Genomic DNA, 17345 nt, shown 5'->3' on the forward strand with positions numbered 1-17345 from the left:
GAACGACATAGGATTAGTCATCTCTCCGCTGGAGCTAGGGCTTTAACTACATCACTGTTAACCTTTCATTATTGTTAGAATTGGGGTTAGGGATGAATTGGTTGATTTTGGCAGAATGAATTCTCCAGGAACTTGTCCTACTTTGCATAATACGTAGCACAATCACCATCAATTTGAACCTGTCTTTTTCTAGGTGGTGAGGGATGTGCTGTTGCTGGGCCATAGACAGGCTTTCGCCTGGGTTGACGAGTGGATTGGTAAGTTTGGCATCGACTAATCAGGCTGGCTATTTATTCATCTCTTTTCCTTGTGTTGACTGTCCCGGAGTCATGACTAACAAACCTCACAGATGCAGAAGGATGTCGTGATCCAAAGCTCACAACCGTGTTTAGTCATGCATGAGTCACTTCAAGAACAAATGGGCGGTGAAGAGATTCAGCTGTCTGAAGATGTCCATGTTCTCATCAAAGACCTTGACCAAACTGATTAGATGACAAATTCAGTCAGTGTTCAGATTACAAGACATAGAAAGCAGCTTTACGTTCTCTCCACAAAAAAGGAGACGGCGAGAGGGAGGGAGGCAGCGTTTCTTTTGTCTCTTTCGAGCTTATTGCGTTCTCAGTGAGCTCCTAAAGTGGCAGTGTGTGTCATGGATAGGGTTGGGTATCGTTTGAATTTGAACGATTCTGATTCCGATTCCGATTCCTTGTTTCGATTCCGGTTCCTAACGATTCTCGATTTCGATTCTTTTAAGAGGCAGGGTCAAAAAAGTTTAGCTAACCTTGCTAACCAACGGTCTTTCTGAAGGAAATACTCCTTCTGTCACAAATTTTGCATTTTGCCGAGATTTCGTTAATTTTTAGAAAAGTGAAGCCACACTTTGGACCGCCGACGTAAACTACTCATGTCATGTCGCTCATGTCGCGGTTATGTCAACACTTCCGGTAGACGCTTCTTCGTTGGTGTTGTCCAGCGGTTTCTTCTTCCGCTCGGCGGACTGTGAATATCGAAACTAGGAATTGAAATTTTAACTTTTGAACGATTCCGGGAAAAACGAAAAGTTAGTCCCGGTTCCAATCGATACTCGATTCTCGATACCCAACCCTAGTCATGGAGATCACTGCGGGTAGTTCGTTGGTTGAATTAGAGTAGAGGTGACCATTAACCAATCCTGCTTTTGGAGGGCCACCTTTCTGCCGAGGTTAGCTTTAGCCCTAATTAAGCACATGAACCTCAATCAGATCGATCAAGGTCTTCAGCCATAAAAAATGTGCCATAAATATGCCATAAAAATAAAGATATAGTTGCAACGATATACATCTGTTCATTCATGTTGCCAAGGTTACCCGCCGAATTGACAACACACAGACGTCAGACAGACGTCCATTTTCTAAACCAATCAATGTCAAGATGCATCCCACATAGATGATGACGACAGGACGCAAGTATGTCGCGTAAAGTTCTTTAGTGCACTTGCATAATTGCAGTGTGAAACCAAACCAAAACTTTCTGAAAGTATAAAATGTAAAGGCTGGTTCACACGGGACGATTTTAAAATTGTCGGCCGATTTTCCAAACCTGAGAGACCCCACCCACGGCGATAAACAGTTTTGGTCGTACAGTGTGTGGTGCGCAGCCACAAGGCAAAATCAACACATCACACACGAACCGATTTGACTCCCGAGCATTCCCAGGTCAGACGGAATATCTCGCAAAATCCCTCGAGATCAAACGTGACTTCAGAGTAAACAATCATGGCGGACGAAGAGGATGCAGTGGCGATAGTGTAGTTTGTTTTTAACAGAAAAAAAAACGTCCACCGGATATTCTGGTGCGCTATACCGCCGGTCGCCGGCTGTTTTGATTTTGTTTCCCGCCGGTGCTTCCTCTACGCCTCGTCACCTCGCTTTATGATTGGCTACATGCCACAGTTCACAGGCTGCGTGCTCGTTCGTCCCCGGGAGACACCTCACACGAGGATAAATCGGGCCAAAACAGTCCAACATGTTGGATATCCCCGATTTGAGATCGGAGCGGTCCCGGCATCCTTCCGAGCAGACGAGAGCAGTTTTAACACACTGCAGGAATATCTGATCAGATTATTGTACGATAATCGGAGCATCCTTAAAGCCACACTGCGGAACTTTTTGGCCACTAGATGGTGTCGACATGTAATTTTCACGTCCAACGTCCCTAGAGGCCACAAGCTCCGCAGCACTGTCGCAAATTAAAGTCAACAAACAGTCAACCGGTCAGCCTCCCGTGTCTTTAGATTGTGTGTGCTTGTGCTTTTACTGTCTATGGTGCTTGCAATGTATGAGGCGGGCCGGGCAGTCTGCTGACAGAGCGAGAGGGGTGATCCCCGTGGGGATTATCATGTCTGTGAGTGAATGTGGGCGCGGGACAGCGCGGACACATTCACTGCACTGAAAACACCGTCGGCCAGAGCTGACTGTAACGTTATGTGTGTTGGTTTATTTTTACAGAAACCGTGGGACATGTGGTGTGTAATGTTAGTGTTTGTGGGTACTGCTGAGTCGCGGGCACGTTCACGTTGACAAGAGCCGATTTTATTAGTGCGAGCCCTGCACTGAGGCGGGCTGTGTCTGTAGAAATGAACACTGATCTGTGGGCAGTTTATTACACTCATAACACCATCGGCTGTGGCCGGAATACTAGAAAATACTACACTGCTTATATGAATTTATCTGGGTTACCTTAGAAACGGCATTTGTGTGCAGGCAAGCGTCCGCATCGGTCGAGCACCCCTCCTCCTTTAGCTCACGCCAGCGAGCCAAGCGAAAGCTGGACCAATATGTTAATCCTCGTCCTGGCTTTTAATTTGTCACTCTCCCCATTTCTTTTTTAGTTTCCTCTGATAAAACCGTTGCCTTCTTCCTTGTAGCTGTTGTTCGGCATGACGAAAACATACGGACGGCAATCAAACGCGAGTTGAGCACTAACGTTAGATTCTGAGGAAGTTGTGGGTGGTGGGGGAAGTGACGTATGCCGTAAAGCGGTCAAATTTTGTAGTTCTTTTTGTGCTCGGGTTCCTACCCGAAACTCGAAGTTACAAAGTGCAAGTAAAAGTGATACAGACACCTCCAGGAGACGGCAGACACGTCATTCAACCTATTGTAAGTCGATCTACCATCTCAATGGGTTTTGGTAATATATTATAAAGGTTGAAGAGTTCCACGGTGTGGCTTTAAGACTGTCGGAAGGGGTGAATCGGGGCTAAAATCGGGCTAATAATCCTGCCGTGTGAACCAGCCTTAACGTGAACTTTGGTTCGGACCTTGGTGCGGACTTTCAGGTGTGAAAACGCCCTTAGCAGTTAAGGATTGAGGAGACTTTGCCTCCATGTTTAAGATGTCCACTATACACCACTAATATAACTTTCTTTCCTTGGTGTTTAAAGACATGACAATGGAGGAAGTGAGAGAATATGAGCGAGCCACCCAGGAGGCGACCAATAAGAAGCTGGGCACCTTTCCCCCAGCTATCTCCATCAGCCAGACCCCCCTGCCGGCCTGCGCTCGCAGTGGGCCATCCAGCGCTCCCTCTACGCCCCTCTCCACTGAAGCCCCAGACTTCCTATCTGTGCCCAAGGACAGACCAAGGAAGAAGTCCGCTCCGGAGACCCTGACTCTTCCCGACCCAGCACGAAGAGACTCTGCCTTCCGCCTTCCCAGTCTCTTTTCCTGGGGTTCCAGTCACCCGCAACCTCAGTAAACCACAGTTCTGGCCTTAGCTTATGAAAACACACCCCAGTAATGTGTTTGTTTGACACAATGTGAATCAATCTCTCTTTAAACACTTAAGGTTTCCCAAACACACAAACATATGCACAGAGTGGCTTTTTAACCAGTGCAACCTCATATTTTACACTGAGAGTTCATTTCCAATAGGCCAAAAAGTGCATTCTGATTTACAAAAACTACAGATCACTGTTAAAATATCTCAGGAGTTGTCCCATTGATAGACAGAGCTGAATCTTTTACTTTTTATTCAGTTTCCCACCTGCTGAGCCATTTTCTTTCCCTAGATATGTTGAATATGGAGAGGATTTGTAGCCACTGTTGTTTTTGCTGTAGTGGTGTATTCAATGGTATATTATGCTCGGTTAATATTTCAGTTGTGATCTTACGTTAACTTGACTTTTTATCCTCAGGCTTCAGGATTTCTCACTCAAATTAATATGTGTTTGACATGTACTGTAAATATCTCATTTATAAGAATGTAGGGGTCAATTTGATAGTGGTTTCACTATGCTCTTGTCTTTAACTTTGATCTGTCCCATTCCCATGGACTCAGAAAAACCAAGTGATGCCAACGTTACTGACCTAGTCCTTTCGCCTGGTCCGTTGTTTAACAATACGAACTGGAACTCGTCTGTACATACTGATATATTTGTTAGATTGAGGAGCATCTGCCATGTAACTGAGTATCCTGTTCTACATTATACTGTATGCTATTGGTTTGGATTTCTGTGATGCATTAGCCATGAATATGAATGAAAACGAAGTCCTCAGAGAATGCTTGATAACTAGTTTGTTGTATAATCTTTGAGCTCTAAGGAATGTTTGCTGCTGCTGGCCAATGTATACTTTGTAAATTGGAAAGCTCTTGTACTCTTGCTGGTTCCCGCATATCTGTTCTTTTAAACTTAAAACACTCTTTTCTAAAGGATTCAGAAATGCATTTGCCAAAATCTTGGGAAATCATGCTTTTGATGTCAACTGCCAATGTGAAATTAAAGCATTTGCTACAGTATCTGTTGGGAATTCTACTTCATTACAGTTTCATGATGTCTTTGCTGTGTGTGGATAAGTTACAACCCTTATGAGTGGAAGAAAGTGCAAAATGGCGGAATAAATGTCAAGAGCCAATTGCTGATTGTTCAGTGTTCTGCATTAGCTGAAAAAAAAAAGCTTTTTAACGATATTTGAGCATAAGAACCACATTTATGAGACAGCATTGAAGAATTTGGAGTTTCCCCATTTAAAAAGATACACTGTTAGAAATTTCTTGTAATTTTACAGGAAATTCCTGGCTAATAGTTGCCGTAAATTTACTGTAAACAGTATACAGGACTGCTATTGTAAAATAACTACAACAAGATACTGTAATTTTACAGGATAGAATACTGTAAATTTTACAGCAAAATTTTATATTTACGGCAACTCAGTAGCCAGGAATTTCCTGTAATTTTAGGTATTTTCTGTAATTTCATAGGACAGCATATTGTAAATATTACAATTAAATATTGTAACTTGGATAAATGTCCTCTTTCAGACTTCTGCAAAGAAAAACAAAACACTTTTTTTTTAAATATATATTTTTATTTTCTCTTAAAACGAATGAGAAAACGAGTCCACAATGCACATTTTGGACGTTTTTTTCTCTGCCTGCCGATCTGGGGATGCTGCAAAAGGCTCTGAAAACAGGGAGGGAAACACACTTATCAGATAACATTTAAGACTGAAATGACATGGTCATTACCATGACATGAAACATTACAGGGATAGTTCACTTTGATATACATTTTTGGTATGTTTTAGCTTACCTCAAGGGTATACAAGATGTAGGTGTCTTTGTTTCCACAGTATTTTCAATTTTGATATTTGTCTGTCAGTCATATAATGGAGGTCTATGGTCACCACCTCAAAGAGCATGCACAGAGAAGTCCAAATTAAACATGATTTAATGACTCGTAAATGTAAGTAAACATTGATGGCCTAAGACACGAAACGAGCGGTTTGTGTGAGAAAACGAACAGTATTTATATCGTTTTTACCTCATGTAGCCACAGCCACAAAGCGCCCGTGCCCTTAGATCACTTGAACGTGGCTGTGATTACAAGAGGTAAAAACAACATAAATACTGTTCGTTTTCGTCATTACTAATGGAGGTATATTTGATTCAAATCAACTGAACGCCTGTGACAGTGTGATTTGTAGTTATAGACAAAAGCCATGCACGTGTATCAGTAAATTTGAAGCCAAAGAGAGAAATATTTTAAGAGTTGCAAACTTGTAAACATTTTTTCTCTCCCAAATTACACCATCTCAAATTCCTTTTGTATGTTTTATCTTACCTCAAGGGCATCCAAGATGTAGGTGTCTTTGTTTCCACAGTATTTTCAATGTTGATATTTTTAGGACAAACCGTCGTTGTCTATGCATCATATAATGGAGATTTATGGGGCCCACCCCAAAGAGCATGCACAGAGAAGTCCAAATAAACATGATTTAATGATTCGTAAATGTAAGTACACATTGATGGCCTAAGACACGAAACGAGCGGTTTGTGAGAGAAAACAAACGGTATTAATATCGTTTTTACCTTGTGTAATCGCAGTGACGTCCAAGTACTCTGAGGGCGAGGGCGAGGCCACTTCTATCTGCGCAAGCGCGCCAGAAAGCCCCGGAAGTGATCTCTCGCGCATGTGCGTCACTCATTGTTTACACAGATTTCGGAAGTTTTACCTTTCACTGTGAAGATCTAAATATCGAAATCGTCTTCCATTGCGATTTCCTGTACATCTAAATATGTTTAGATCTTCACAGTGAAAAGTTAAACTTCTAAAATCTGTGTAAACAATCAATGTGTGTACATGCACAAGAGATCACTTCCGGGGCTTGTGCAGACCAAAGCGCCCGTGCCGTCAGATCAGTTGGATACGGCTGTGGTTACAAGAGGTAAAAACGATATAAATACTGTTCGTTTTCTCACACAAACCGCTCGTTTCGTGTCTTAGGCCATCAATGTGTACTTACATTTACGAGTCATTGAATCTAGTTTAATTTGGACTTCTCTGTGCATGCTCTTTGAAGTGGTGACCATACACCTCCATTATATGACTGACAGACAGGAACGGTTTGACCTAAAAATATATCAAAATGGAAAATACTGTGGAAACAAAGACACCTACATCTTGGATGCCCTTGAGGTAAGCTAAAACATATCAAAAATTAATTTCAAAGGGAACTATCCCTTTAATGAACTTGTACGCTCACATTTTTGATACAGTTGCTGCAGTGATTTGGTGTGAAACGCATTTATACACCAACATCAAGAAATGTGAAGTCGTGGAGAAATTTATGAACAACTGTAAATCAGTATGTGAATTCATCCAATGAGAGTTGCAACCTTGAAGAATATTTCTTGTATATGTCTTGTATATGTATACTGCTCATTTTAGACACAATCATTTCTCAGCAAGTTTAATGGATTATTTAAAAAAGAAAAAGAAAAATGTAGTTTCAGCGTGAACTTAAAATACAATTGTGCATTTCATTTCATAAACGTATATGAACTTTATGAAATGATGCACAATTGTATTTTAAGTTCGCTTAAAATGATTTGGGTAAATTCACATACTGATTTGAGCATGTGCAAAATTTCTCCACAACTTCACATTTCTTGATGTGTGTGTGTGTGTGTGTGTGTAATGTGTGGATTTTCTCTACAACTACAAATCGCACTGTCACAGGCATTAAGTTGATTTAAATCAAATATACCTCCATAATTGCTATAATCATTTTCATGACAGTGTCATGTTTAAACTCACCTCTGAAGGAATTCAAGTGTGCTTGCGACTTCTGCTGGATATTGCAAGTTAAAGACAAAGTAGGCAGCGAAGACTGCTGCCAGTTCATGCAGGAGGTTAGCCTACTGTGGGGCCCCATCACACATGCTCCTTCCACGGAGATATTCCATGTGTCTGCGCCACGAAGTATCTCTTCTAAAACATTATGATAACAATATGATATGAAACATTAACAATATGATAACTAAAAGCTGCACAACACACTATTGCCACCTAGACCCCGAAGCCGCCGCCAGGCGCCGCCATTTGCGCCATTTAGAATATCAGCCGCCGCCAGCCAATAATCTCGTAAACCAAATTGAGCCGCCAGCTGATAAAGTTTGGCTGAGCCGGCTAAAATTATTTGCATCAAATAATATTTCTATCACATATAGACACACGAAATATATTTTCCCACTGGATTCACAACAGCACAGTCTTGTGCTCGTTAATTGCTACGATACGCAGACAGACTCAGACTCAGTGTGAATTGACGACCAATTAAAATTGCTAATTTTCCATACAGAAGCTATGTTTTTTTTCCCCTCGCACTTGAAGTTGAGGTGAAATGGCGGAACGAAGCACGAAAGGTAATTTAGATCGCACTTCTCAGTTCTCACATACTTTCCGGTTGCACTTAACACCTGAATCAAAGATTGATGTTATGAAATAAATATTCTGGAACGGAGAGATTTATAGCACTGAACGTGATATTACTGCAGTAACAACCCCGTTTCCACATTTCTAATTCACGATGCATGCTTAAGTGTACATTGAAGTGTGCACTTTGTCCAAAATAATACGGCAGGCAAAAACATATATATATATATATATTTTTTTTACTGGTCAATTTTGAGATTTTAGGGTTTTTGTCTTCGGGTCCTTTCAGAATTGTGGTAAAAAAAAATCCGAAATATACATTTAGGTATTTATTTTACTACACTTCGCCTGTTTGCGTCTGTAGAAATCTCCACTTCAGTAGATCTAGTTATTTTATGAAGACATTTAAAGAGGGATTTGTAAATATATTTGTAGCCTGATATGTATAACATTTTATTCCAAAAATCATGGCGAAAATCATTATATTCTGATTTACAGGATAACAAAAGTAGATATCCATAAATCCCTCTGTAATTTTCCCCCATCTAATATGTGAACACAATGAAATTTTTTTTTTAACCTGGCTTTATCCAAGACTCAGATTTCGTTTTTTAAAATGTATGCAAAAATTGGCACATATTATATATTGCCTAATTTGCATATTTAAACATAAAATTTAAGAAAACTTGTGATATATTTTCTTTTTCTCATCTTAATATAAGTAATCAACTGGGAAAGTTTCATGGTGATATCTGCTAGTTAAAAATTTTACCCTATTCATCCGTATTGTCTCAGCTTAACTATAAAGTTGAACAGCGAATTACTGTACATGTCATAAATATATGCATAACGTTAATTACTCCGTGAAGTTTGACAAGTGTGCATTCTTACACAGCAGCAGGGACATTAGTCACTAACGTTACAGTGGCTATTGAATCCGCCTAGCACTATAGCTAATATTACCAAATAGCTCAAATAGGCTAGTTCTAAATCTTCACTTTAGGTGTTTTGTGCAACCATTCTTATAAGTAATTGTATTGCATTTCTTTATTACATTGTATTGCATTTTGTAAGAATGTAGTGTAAGCCATGCATTGCTTGAAAATATTGAGATCTAGTAAATCAGTATAACATCTGTAACATGACATATGTAGACATGAAGTGGCAGCTTCAGCCGTTTGCAGCTATGAAAAGTTTGGCGGCTGCAGCAGCCATTTAGGTTTTTTTTTTTTTTTTTAATGCCAAGGTATCAAAAATACAATTAAATTACAACAATATACAAATTGCACATAGGAGAAATAATGAAAACAATACAGCACATATGCATACAGCCACATAATATACATACAAAAAATAAAATAAAAATAAAAATAAATAAAACAGAACAGAATGCATTAATAAATTAAATTAAAAAGTTCAAACAAGTTTATGGTCTTAAGAGCTTTAAGATTCTTGGATGATGAGATACTTTGGATGTATTGCTGAACCTCTCTACTAAAAACAATGAATAAGGGATTCTGCTGCGTAAATTTACTACGGTGAATGTGAAATTTTGCAAGGAATAATAACAAATTAATAATATAATACTCATTAAATTGAGCTTTTTCTATATTAAAGAAGCCAAACAGTACATCCTGAAAGAGCAAGGAAAAACCCGGAAGCACATTGTGTTTAATGAAATTAGAAAATTCAACCCAAAATAACTGAGTATGAGGACAGTCCCAGAATATATGGAGAGCAGTCTCATCAGGTGCGCCACAAAAAGAACACTTAGTGTCTAGATCTGACTTAAATCTTTTCAAAAAGGCTTTAGCAGGGTAACACTTGTGTAATAATTTAAATGAAATTTCTCTAATCTTGTTAGTTATTATATATTTCAAAGGCAAAGTCCATACTTTTTTCCAATCAATATGATCAAATAAATTCATCCAATTTGAAGCCACATATGGAATTGTTACAAGCTCTTTTTGAAAGAGTGATCTAATTCTAATATTAAGTGATGATTTATTTGACAGAAAGCATAATTTTCCTATTGGGTGTTCAAATGGGTCTAACTGAGGAAAAGTGTCAGATGATCTAACAAAGTCCTTTAGAAGCATAACAACTCCATTAGGAATCGCGTCCATTACAATGGAAAATTCCTTGGGAGTTACTGGGAAATTGAATTTACATAAAAACTCTTCATAATTTAAAATATATCCTTCAGAATTCAGTAACTGGGAAACAGTCAACACATTTTTCTCAAACCAATTACTAAAAAACAAAGATTTCTTCTTATATACAATATTTTGATTGTTCCAAATGAAGTAACGGTGAGGGGAAAAATGGTGTTTAAAGATTAAAGACCATGCAAGTAATGCTTGCTTGTGGAACTTTGATAAGTTGTAAGGGACTCTAGCAATATTATAATTGCACACCAATAAGAAAGGGAGACCACCTAATTTCGAAAAATAGTAATTAGGGATAAAGTTCCAGATTGAATTTGGATTACATAAAAAATGTCTAAGCCAGTTAATTTTAAAAGTGTTGTTCAGAGATGAGAAATCCAAAAAATTTAAGCCGCCTTTATCATACGTATTCATGATTACTGACTTCTTAACATAATGTATTTTGTTCTTCCAAATGAAATTGAAGAGAATTTTATCAACTGACCTACACATTTTGTTGTCCACATTTAGAGAGAGTGCAGGGTATGTTAACCTGGAAATGTCCTCCGCCTTAGCAAGCAGTGCTCTGCCTCTCAAGGTCAAGTCTCTCTGCAACCATAGATTAAATCTTCTTTGGGTTTTAACTATAACAGGGTCAAAATTCAAGGTACATCTGTTAACTTGATCTTTAGTGATCACAATGCCTAAATAAGTAACTACAGATTTAACTGGAATATTATAAAAGGAGGGTGTTGTGCAATCTTTAATAGACATTAACTCACATTTACTTAAGTTTAGATTAAGTCCTGAAGCTTTAGAGAATAGATTTATACAATTAATTGCCAATGGGATTTGGGAAGCATCTCTTAAAAATAAGGTGGTGTCATCCGCTAATTGACTGATAAAAACTTCTCTATCTGCTATATGGATACCCTGAATACCGCTTTCACAGATGAATGTTGAGAGTAGCTGCACACAAATTAAAAATGAATAGGGGGAAATGGGGCATCCTTGTCTGACTCCTCTAGACAAACTAAACCTTGGGGATGTGCCACTCTTTAATTTAATCGAACAGCTTCCATTATTGTAAAGAGTTTTAATTACTTTGCAAAATTTCTCCCCAAAACCAAATCTATGTAATGACTTAATAATGAATTGGTGCTGTAAAGAATCGAACGCCTTATAAAAATCTAAAAAAAGAATAAAGCTGTCCTCCTGTATCAATTCTGAATAATCTAAAAGATCAAGAACTAACCTTATATCATTAACAATATGTCTATTAGTCATGAAACCAGAGTGCGTCTCATCTGACTATTACAGAATCCAAAACAGATTTTAATCTTTTAGCAAACAAAAGAGCTAAACCATTTAGGTTTTGGCTGAGCCGGCTAGCCAGCCAATAACGTCATCAGCCAGCCATTATTCTCAAAACAAATGGCTTCGGGGTCTATTGCCACCTAGATGAATTCAGTAATGTTCAAGTGGAGAAAGACTTCCACACCACCACTTGAACATTATTATCTCCTTTGACCCGTACACCCTTCATCAACAACTCAAATAAATTATTTTTTTATGTGCAACAGTCCTCCGTCAAACACATGAATTCAATAAAGAATTAACTTTTACAAAATAAGGGAAGATTATACCTGGGACAACTAATCGAGGTGTGCTTGGCAGGGTGACAGCTCTCTCAATATCAGCAGCCATGGCAGAGGGAAAAAAAAACAAAAAAAACATTAACATTAACAAAGTTAACCATGGGTAAGTTGAGTAAAAGACAAAGAAAATTTGCCCCAAAAGCTGGAATGTTCTATTCAACACCAAGGGGGAAATCAGTTTCGATTTATGGTGCCAAATGTAGAAACAGCTGCATATGGCAAATCTTTTTTTATATATATGGATGCCACATCAATCAGGCATGTGATTGGCTAAGGACAAAAAAGCAGGAAAATATAGTATTTTATATAGTATATGTAGTATATGGTTTTATAGTATTTAAATATAGTAATTTTCCATAGTAAATTTTTCCCTATGGATGTCAATGGGGACCAGCAACTGTCTGGTTACCCACATTCTTCAAAATATCTTTTTTGTTCAGCACAAGAAATAAATTAAAACAGGTTTGGAACAACATTACAGTGAATAAACAATGACAGAATTTTTATTTTGGGGTCAACTATCCCTTTAAGAACAAGCGGCTGCATGTTTATTATTAGGGCTACTGTCACTTTAAGACCTATGCGCGACGCGTCTAATATACACGGAGCATTTGACAAGCAGATTTCTCTCAATTTTCTCGGTTTGCTTTGAGTTTAGACATAACCAAATGTTTTTATGTAAACCTTGTGTGTATTTGAGAGTAATAGCGAAATAATACTCCAAAGATAACTTAGTCCAGCAACCAGGCGCTGTTAGACAAGCTTTTAGTACATGTGCACGTCGGGTGTTCGCGCTTAGAACACTGCGGTCAAGTGGGCCGCGCGTGGAAAATACACGGTCAAGCTAGCCGCACATTTTTTTTTTTTTTTTTTTTTTTTTTTTGCATGCACGTCAAATCCTGCACGGTATGGGTGCTGAAAGACGCCAAAATTGATTTTAAGACTCATTTGCCTGATATTTTCCATCGTATTAGGACACAAATAATACAATTTCATGATCTTTTCCTAACACATGACTTTTAATAATTGTTTGTTTGTTGTTATTGTAATGTTTCTAGGCTAAAATATTAATTATACCAATTATAATGTATTCATGTTCATATTATTAAACATTATCATACATTTTTATTGTTAATATTTACGTTTTTTTAGACACTACTTTCTGCTATTTTCCATCTTATTCTGAGACAAAAAACATATATTTTTTTAAAAAAAACATGACTTTTTCATTTTTCATTATTATTTTAATGTTTGTAGGCCTATATATATGATTTACATTAATTTAAATTGTATTTTTAAAGATTTAATTTATTCATGCTCGTGTTAATGTTAATTATCATACATCATTTTTTTATTTATTTAATTGTTAATTTGAATGTTTATATTGTTACGGTTGTGATGTAATGCAGCTATGTTGGTTCTGCTGTTGTTGCTGCTGTCTCCTTCTCCTTTAGGATTGGTCCTGGATCTAACAACACGCTGATTGTGATTGGATCAGAGGAGAGGCCTGGACCATAAATTCCCTGGAATACCACTAGAGGGGGCGCTCTGCCATTGATTGCAACTGGGGTTGTACTGTGTGTTTGCTCTCTGTGAAAATGTAGCACAATCGTGTGATTAATGTGCTCTTGTATGGTTTCTTTGATCCTGAGTGATTTGTGTTAAAACGCCAGTGTTGATGATCTCATCTGTATGTGTATGATTATTTGAGAAGCCGTAGGGGGTGAGTACCTTGTTTCTTTTGTAGGCTGAAAGGCCTTTGTTTTTCTCCTGTTTATTGGTAGTTAAGGAGGTAGGGTATTTCATTGTATGGTTTGTTTTCTTTTATTTTAATTCATAGGTAAGGTAGTTTCTTTGGGGAAAGTTAGTTCTGTTTGGTTTATTATTTTGGCATTAGCTCACCCTGAAGATCTTGCTTTTAATCTTTTTCCTGTTTGTTTTCTTTGTTAATTTATTTTCCAGATATTGTTTTGGTGAATGATAAGAAATGCTGCTTTTGAAACAAATCCAGAATGATAATAAATTCAAGCTAACTGAAGGAATTGGTGTTAGTGTTTATGTTACTGTCTGACCTAGACCAGGGACCGCAACAATATATATATAAACATATATATATATATATATATATATATATATATATATATATATATATATATATATATATAATTTGATTTTTTATTATACATTATTATTGCCTACTTTATTAATGTAAATTAAATTGAATATTAATAATCGATAAATTTATTTAGCATTTTTTTTGTTGAATTTAATGTTTGTATATGTATACACTCATTATTAATATATGTAATGATGATTATTTACTTATGTAATTATTTTACTTTTTTATGTTAATGTAAATGACAAATATGATACAACAGGCTTTTAGTGGCTTTTAATCTTTCAATTATCATATATATAATATATATATATATATATATATATATATATATGATAATTGAAAGATTAAAAGCCACTAAACATATATTATATATATGATAATTGAAAGATTAAAAGCCACTAAACATCCATCCATCCATCCATCGCGGGAGACGACGGCTTCGCGGCGCCTTGTGCTGTGGCCGGGGGACAAAATAAAATATTTCTTAAGCCTGGTATGTTTTAAATAAGTTTTTATTTTAATTTTTTTTATAAGTAAAGGCATAATATAACCAGTTTAATTGTAGTGCATTGACAATAGTTTTATATAATTAGTTTAGTAATTAAATTAACTTGGTCCATAAACTTGATCTGAAAATTTGGTCCATAAATCAAACACACTTGCATGTAATAATATGAAACTCGGTACACTTATAGATCACATCAAGCCAAACAACTTTCGTGCTCTAAGTTTTACGACAGTTCAAATGGAAGTCGGAAATTATGGGTTGTTTGAATAAATCTCCTAGGAGAAATACATCAAATTACAACGCATGTGTCTACCAATCACCACCAAACTCGGTGTGCATGAAGTCAAGACATTGAGGGTGCTCAATTCCGGACAGATTTTTGATATCTCGAACGGTTTGGCCGTGGTGAGGAAATGAATTTTATGACTAAAAAAGGACATAAAATGTGTTATAACTTTGCTCGTTTTACCTACAGTTACAAAACTTGCCACGTATATTGTTCTTGTCAAGCCAATCAACTTTCTAATTAACAGTAAGAAACTCAGACCAAAAGAAAGTCAGATATTGTAGTTTGGATTTGTATCTTGTCTCTATCAGTGTCTGTGGGGGAGGAGGAGGAGGAGGGGGGGGGGTTTGCTGGTGTCTGTGTTTGTGGGTGTCTGTGTGTGTGTGTGTGTGGCTGACTGTAGATTTTTCCTGTAGGTCCTTATTTTTTTGCATAACAATTTTGTATTTTTTTAAATGACAAAATATGCATATAACCCTAATCTTTTAAATGTATAGTTTGCTTTAAATAAAAGTAAGATAAATTGGTAAACTACAAATTGGTAATTGAAGCTGAATGAATTTAAAATCCATGTGCTATATTTCAATATTTGCTTTCCTTAAAATTGTAAAACACTAACCTCATTCTCATCTGAATTACAAACATTTTTTTTCTGTATACAATAATACTGTGATTAAAAAAGAAACATCAAACATGTTTTTAGTCAATGTAGAATGTGTAACTTAAAAATAAACAGATTAGTGCTTTGTTTGAGGACAATAATATTCTCTGTCTTTATATATATGTGTGTGTGTGTGTGTGTGTGTGTGTGTGTGTGTGTGTGTGTGTGTGTGTGTGTTTGTATGTATATATAATTTGCAGAGCCCTCATTGATGCAAGCTCTTCAGCACACTTCTCTTCAACAGTCAAAGCGGGGCTTAAGTTTTGCACGTCGTGCAGAATAACCCTCTTTATGTGTATTATTATTATTATCGTAAGAGACTTTGTTAGATATTACATGACATAATCCAAGAAAGTCTGTTACTATAATACCGTTAATGATGTTTTGGCACTCGTTGTATGTGTGTATGCAATGTATTTTTCCCCTCGGGTCTTGCCGTAGATGGGTCGTGTGCAGACTGCGCACTTGGTAGGCTACTGGAGTGTCGCGGGTTTTTGGAGGTCTGTGTGGTATAATAAAGTGGAGTTCAAACTGCTATGTTTATTATTTATTCAAACAGTTACACTTACACCTTGAAGGTTATGTTCCCCTGCGGGCTGTTTTCTCCAATACCGATACCGTGACTAGGCGCAGTTGCGCACAAATTGTCTATGCACGCGCGAGGTGTCTAGAGGATTATGCGCAAAGTGCGCATGACTGAAACGCTGGCAGACACAGCAGCAGCAGTTGTAACTTGTAGGCAGGTGTATTGATCATTAAATCAGAGTTTTGTTGTCTTGAATGATTCATTCAGTCATATTCATTCATTCATTGATTTATGTCACTTGTTTAAGTAATCCAAAAAAAGAAAAAATAACCCCGATTAGGGGGCCCCCTGGTGGCCCCTAAGCGGCCGCTTAGTTCGCTTATGCCTCGGGCCGGCTCTGGTGTGTGTTCAGAGCCTCATTGGTCTGTCACCGCTAGTCAATGTCAGAATATTTGAGATGGCCAATCAAATCAAAGTAGGCGGGCTTTATGTTCACAGACGCTGAGCTGCTTCAGTGTACGGTCAAGTGCGAGATAAGATGTAAGCAGTGTTGGGGAAGCTACTCTGAAACTGTAGTTTGACAAGCTACTCGTACGTTAAAGTAGTTAAACTACAGTCAAGTTACCCTTTTGGAAAAGTAGCTAGCTACACTACAAGTTACTATCAAAAAATAGCTAGCTACGTTGAAACTACTTTTGCTTTTTGAACAACATATTATAAATATTATATTACATATTATTATTATAACATGCTATAAATTATATATTATAAATAACTGAATAAGTGTCTGATGAATGTTTTAATTAAAATATTTAGTGTTTAAAAACAATGCAATACAATTATGATTTCATATTGTTTTATTACACACAACACTCAAATATCGCAGACTGTTTGCCAAAAGTGCAAAATTGCAACAAATAGCCTACAACATTGCAAGAACTAAATATACATTCAACATAAATTGCATTTAGAACATTTTCTCAAAAATACCGATTGAACTTGGACAAATAAGGCCATGGGTAATTAACTTTAGTTGTTTCTCCATCATCCAAATCTGCCGTCACCTCTGGCTCCATCATAATCATAATATGGGTGTGTCACTGTCAATCCACTTCTTTACGTCAGTGAACCGTTAGCCGCAAGACGCGTGATTAAACAACAGGTGGCGGTAATGGCAAAAAATGAGTTTGTAATCTAACAAGATGAAGAATATCCTTGCATCGGGCTGATTCGCGCAGGCTCGACA

At 37.3% G+C, this 17345-nt stretch overlaps 1 protein-coding gene and 1 long non-coding RNA gene across 2 annotated transcripts in view; both read left to right on the plus strand.

Annotated features, from left to right (window-relative positions):
* The window catches only part of pitpnc1a (phosphatidylinositol transfer protein cytoplasmic 1a), a 116211-nt gene extending 111435 nt beyond the window's left edge, over positions 1 to 4776 (plus strand). The window contains exons 8-9 of the mRNA XM_039686900.2: positions 194 to 257; positions 3422 to 4776. Of these exons, the coding sequence (XP_039542834.1) occupies positions 194 to 257; positions 3422 to 3735 (378 nt within the window). The 3' untranslated portion in view covers positions 3736 to 4776. The remainder of the gene's footprint in view (positions 1 to 193; positions 258 to 3421) is intronic.
* Positions 4777 to 7903: 3127 nt separating this feature from the next.
* Positions 7904 to 14037, plus strand: LOC120489792 (uncharacterized). Its single transcript, XR_005624809.2, has 2 exons — positions 7904 to 8184; positions 13454 to 14037. It is a non-coding gene; the product is annotated as an uncharacterized LOC120489792 (long non-coding RNA).
* Positions 14038 to 17345: the final 3308 nt, after the last annotated feature.

Source organism: Pimephales promelas, chromosome 3, assembly GCF_988280905.1.
Source record: "Pimephales promelas chromosome 3, fPimPro1.hap1.1, whole genome shotgun sequence".
NCBI lineage: Eukaryota > Metazoa > Chordata > Actinopteri > Cypriniformes > Leuciscidae > Pimephales > Pimephales promelas.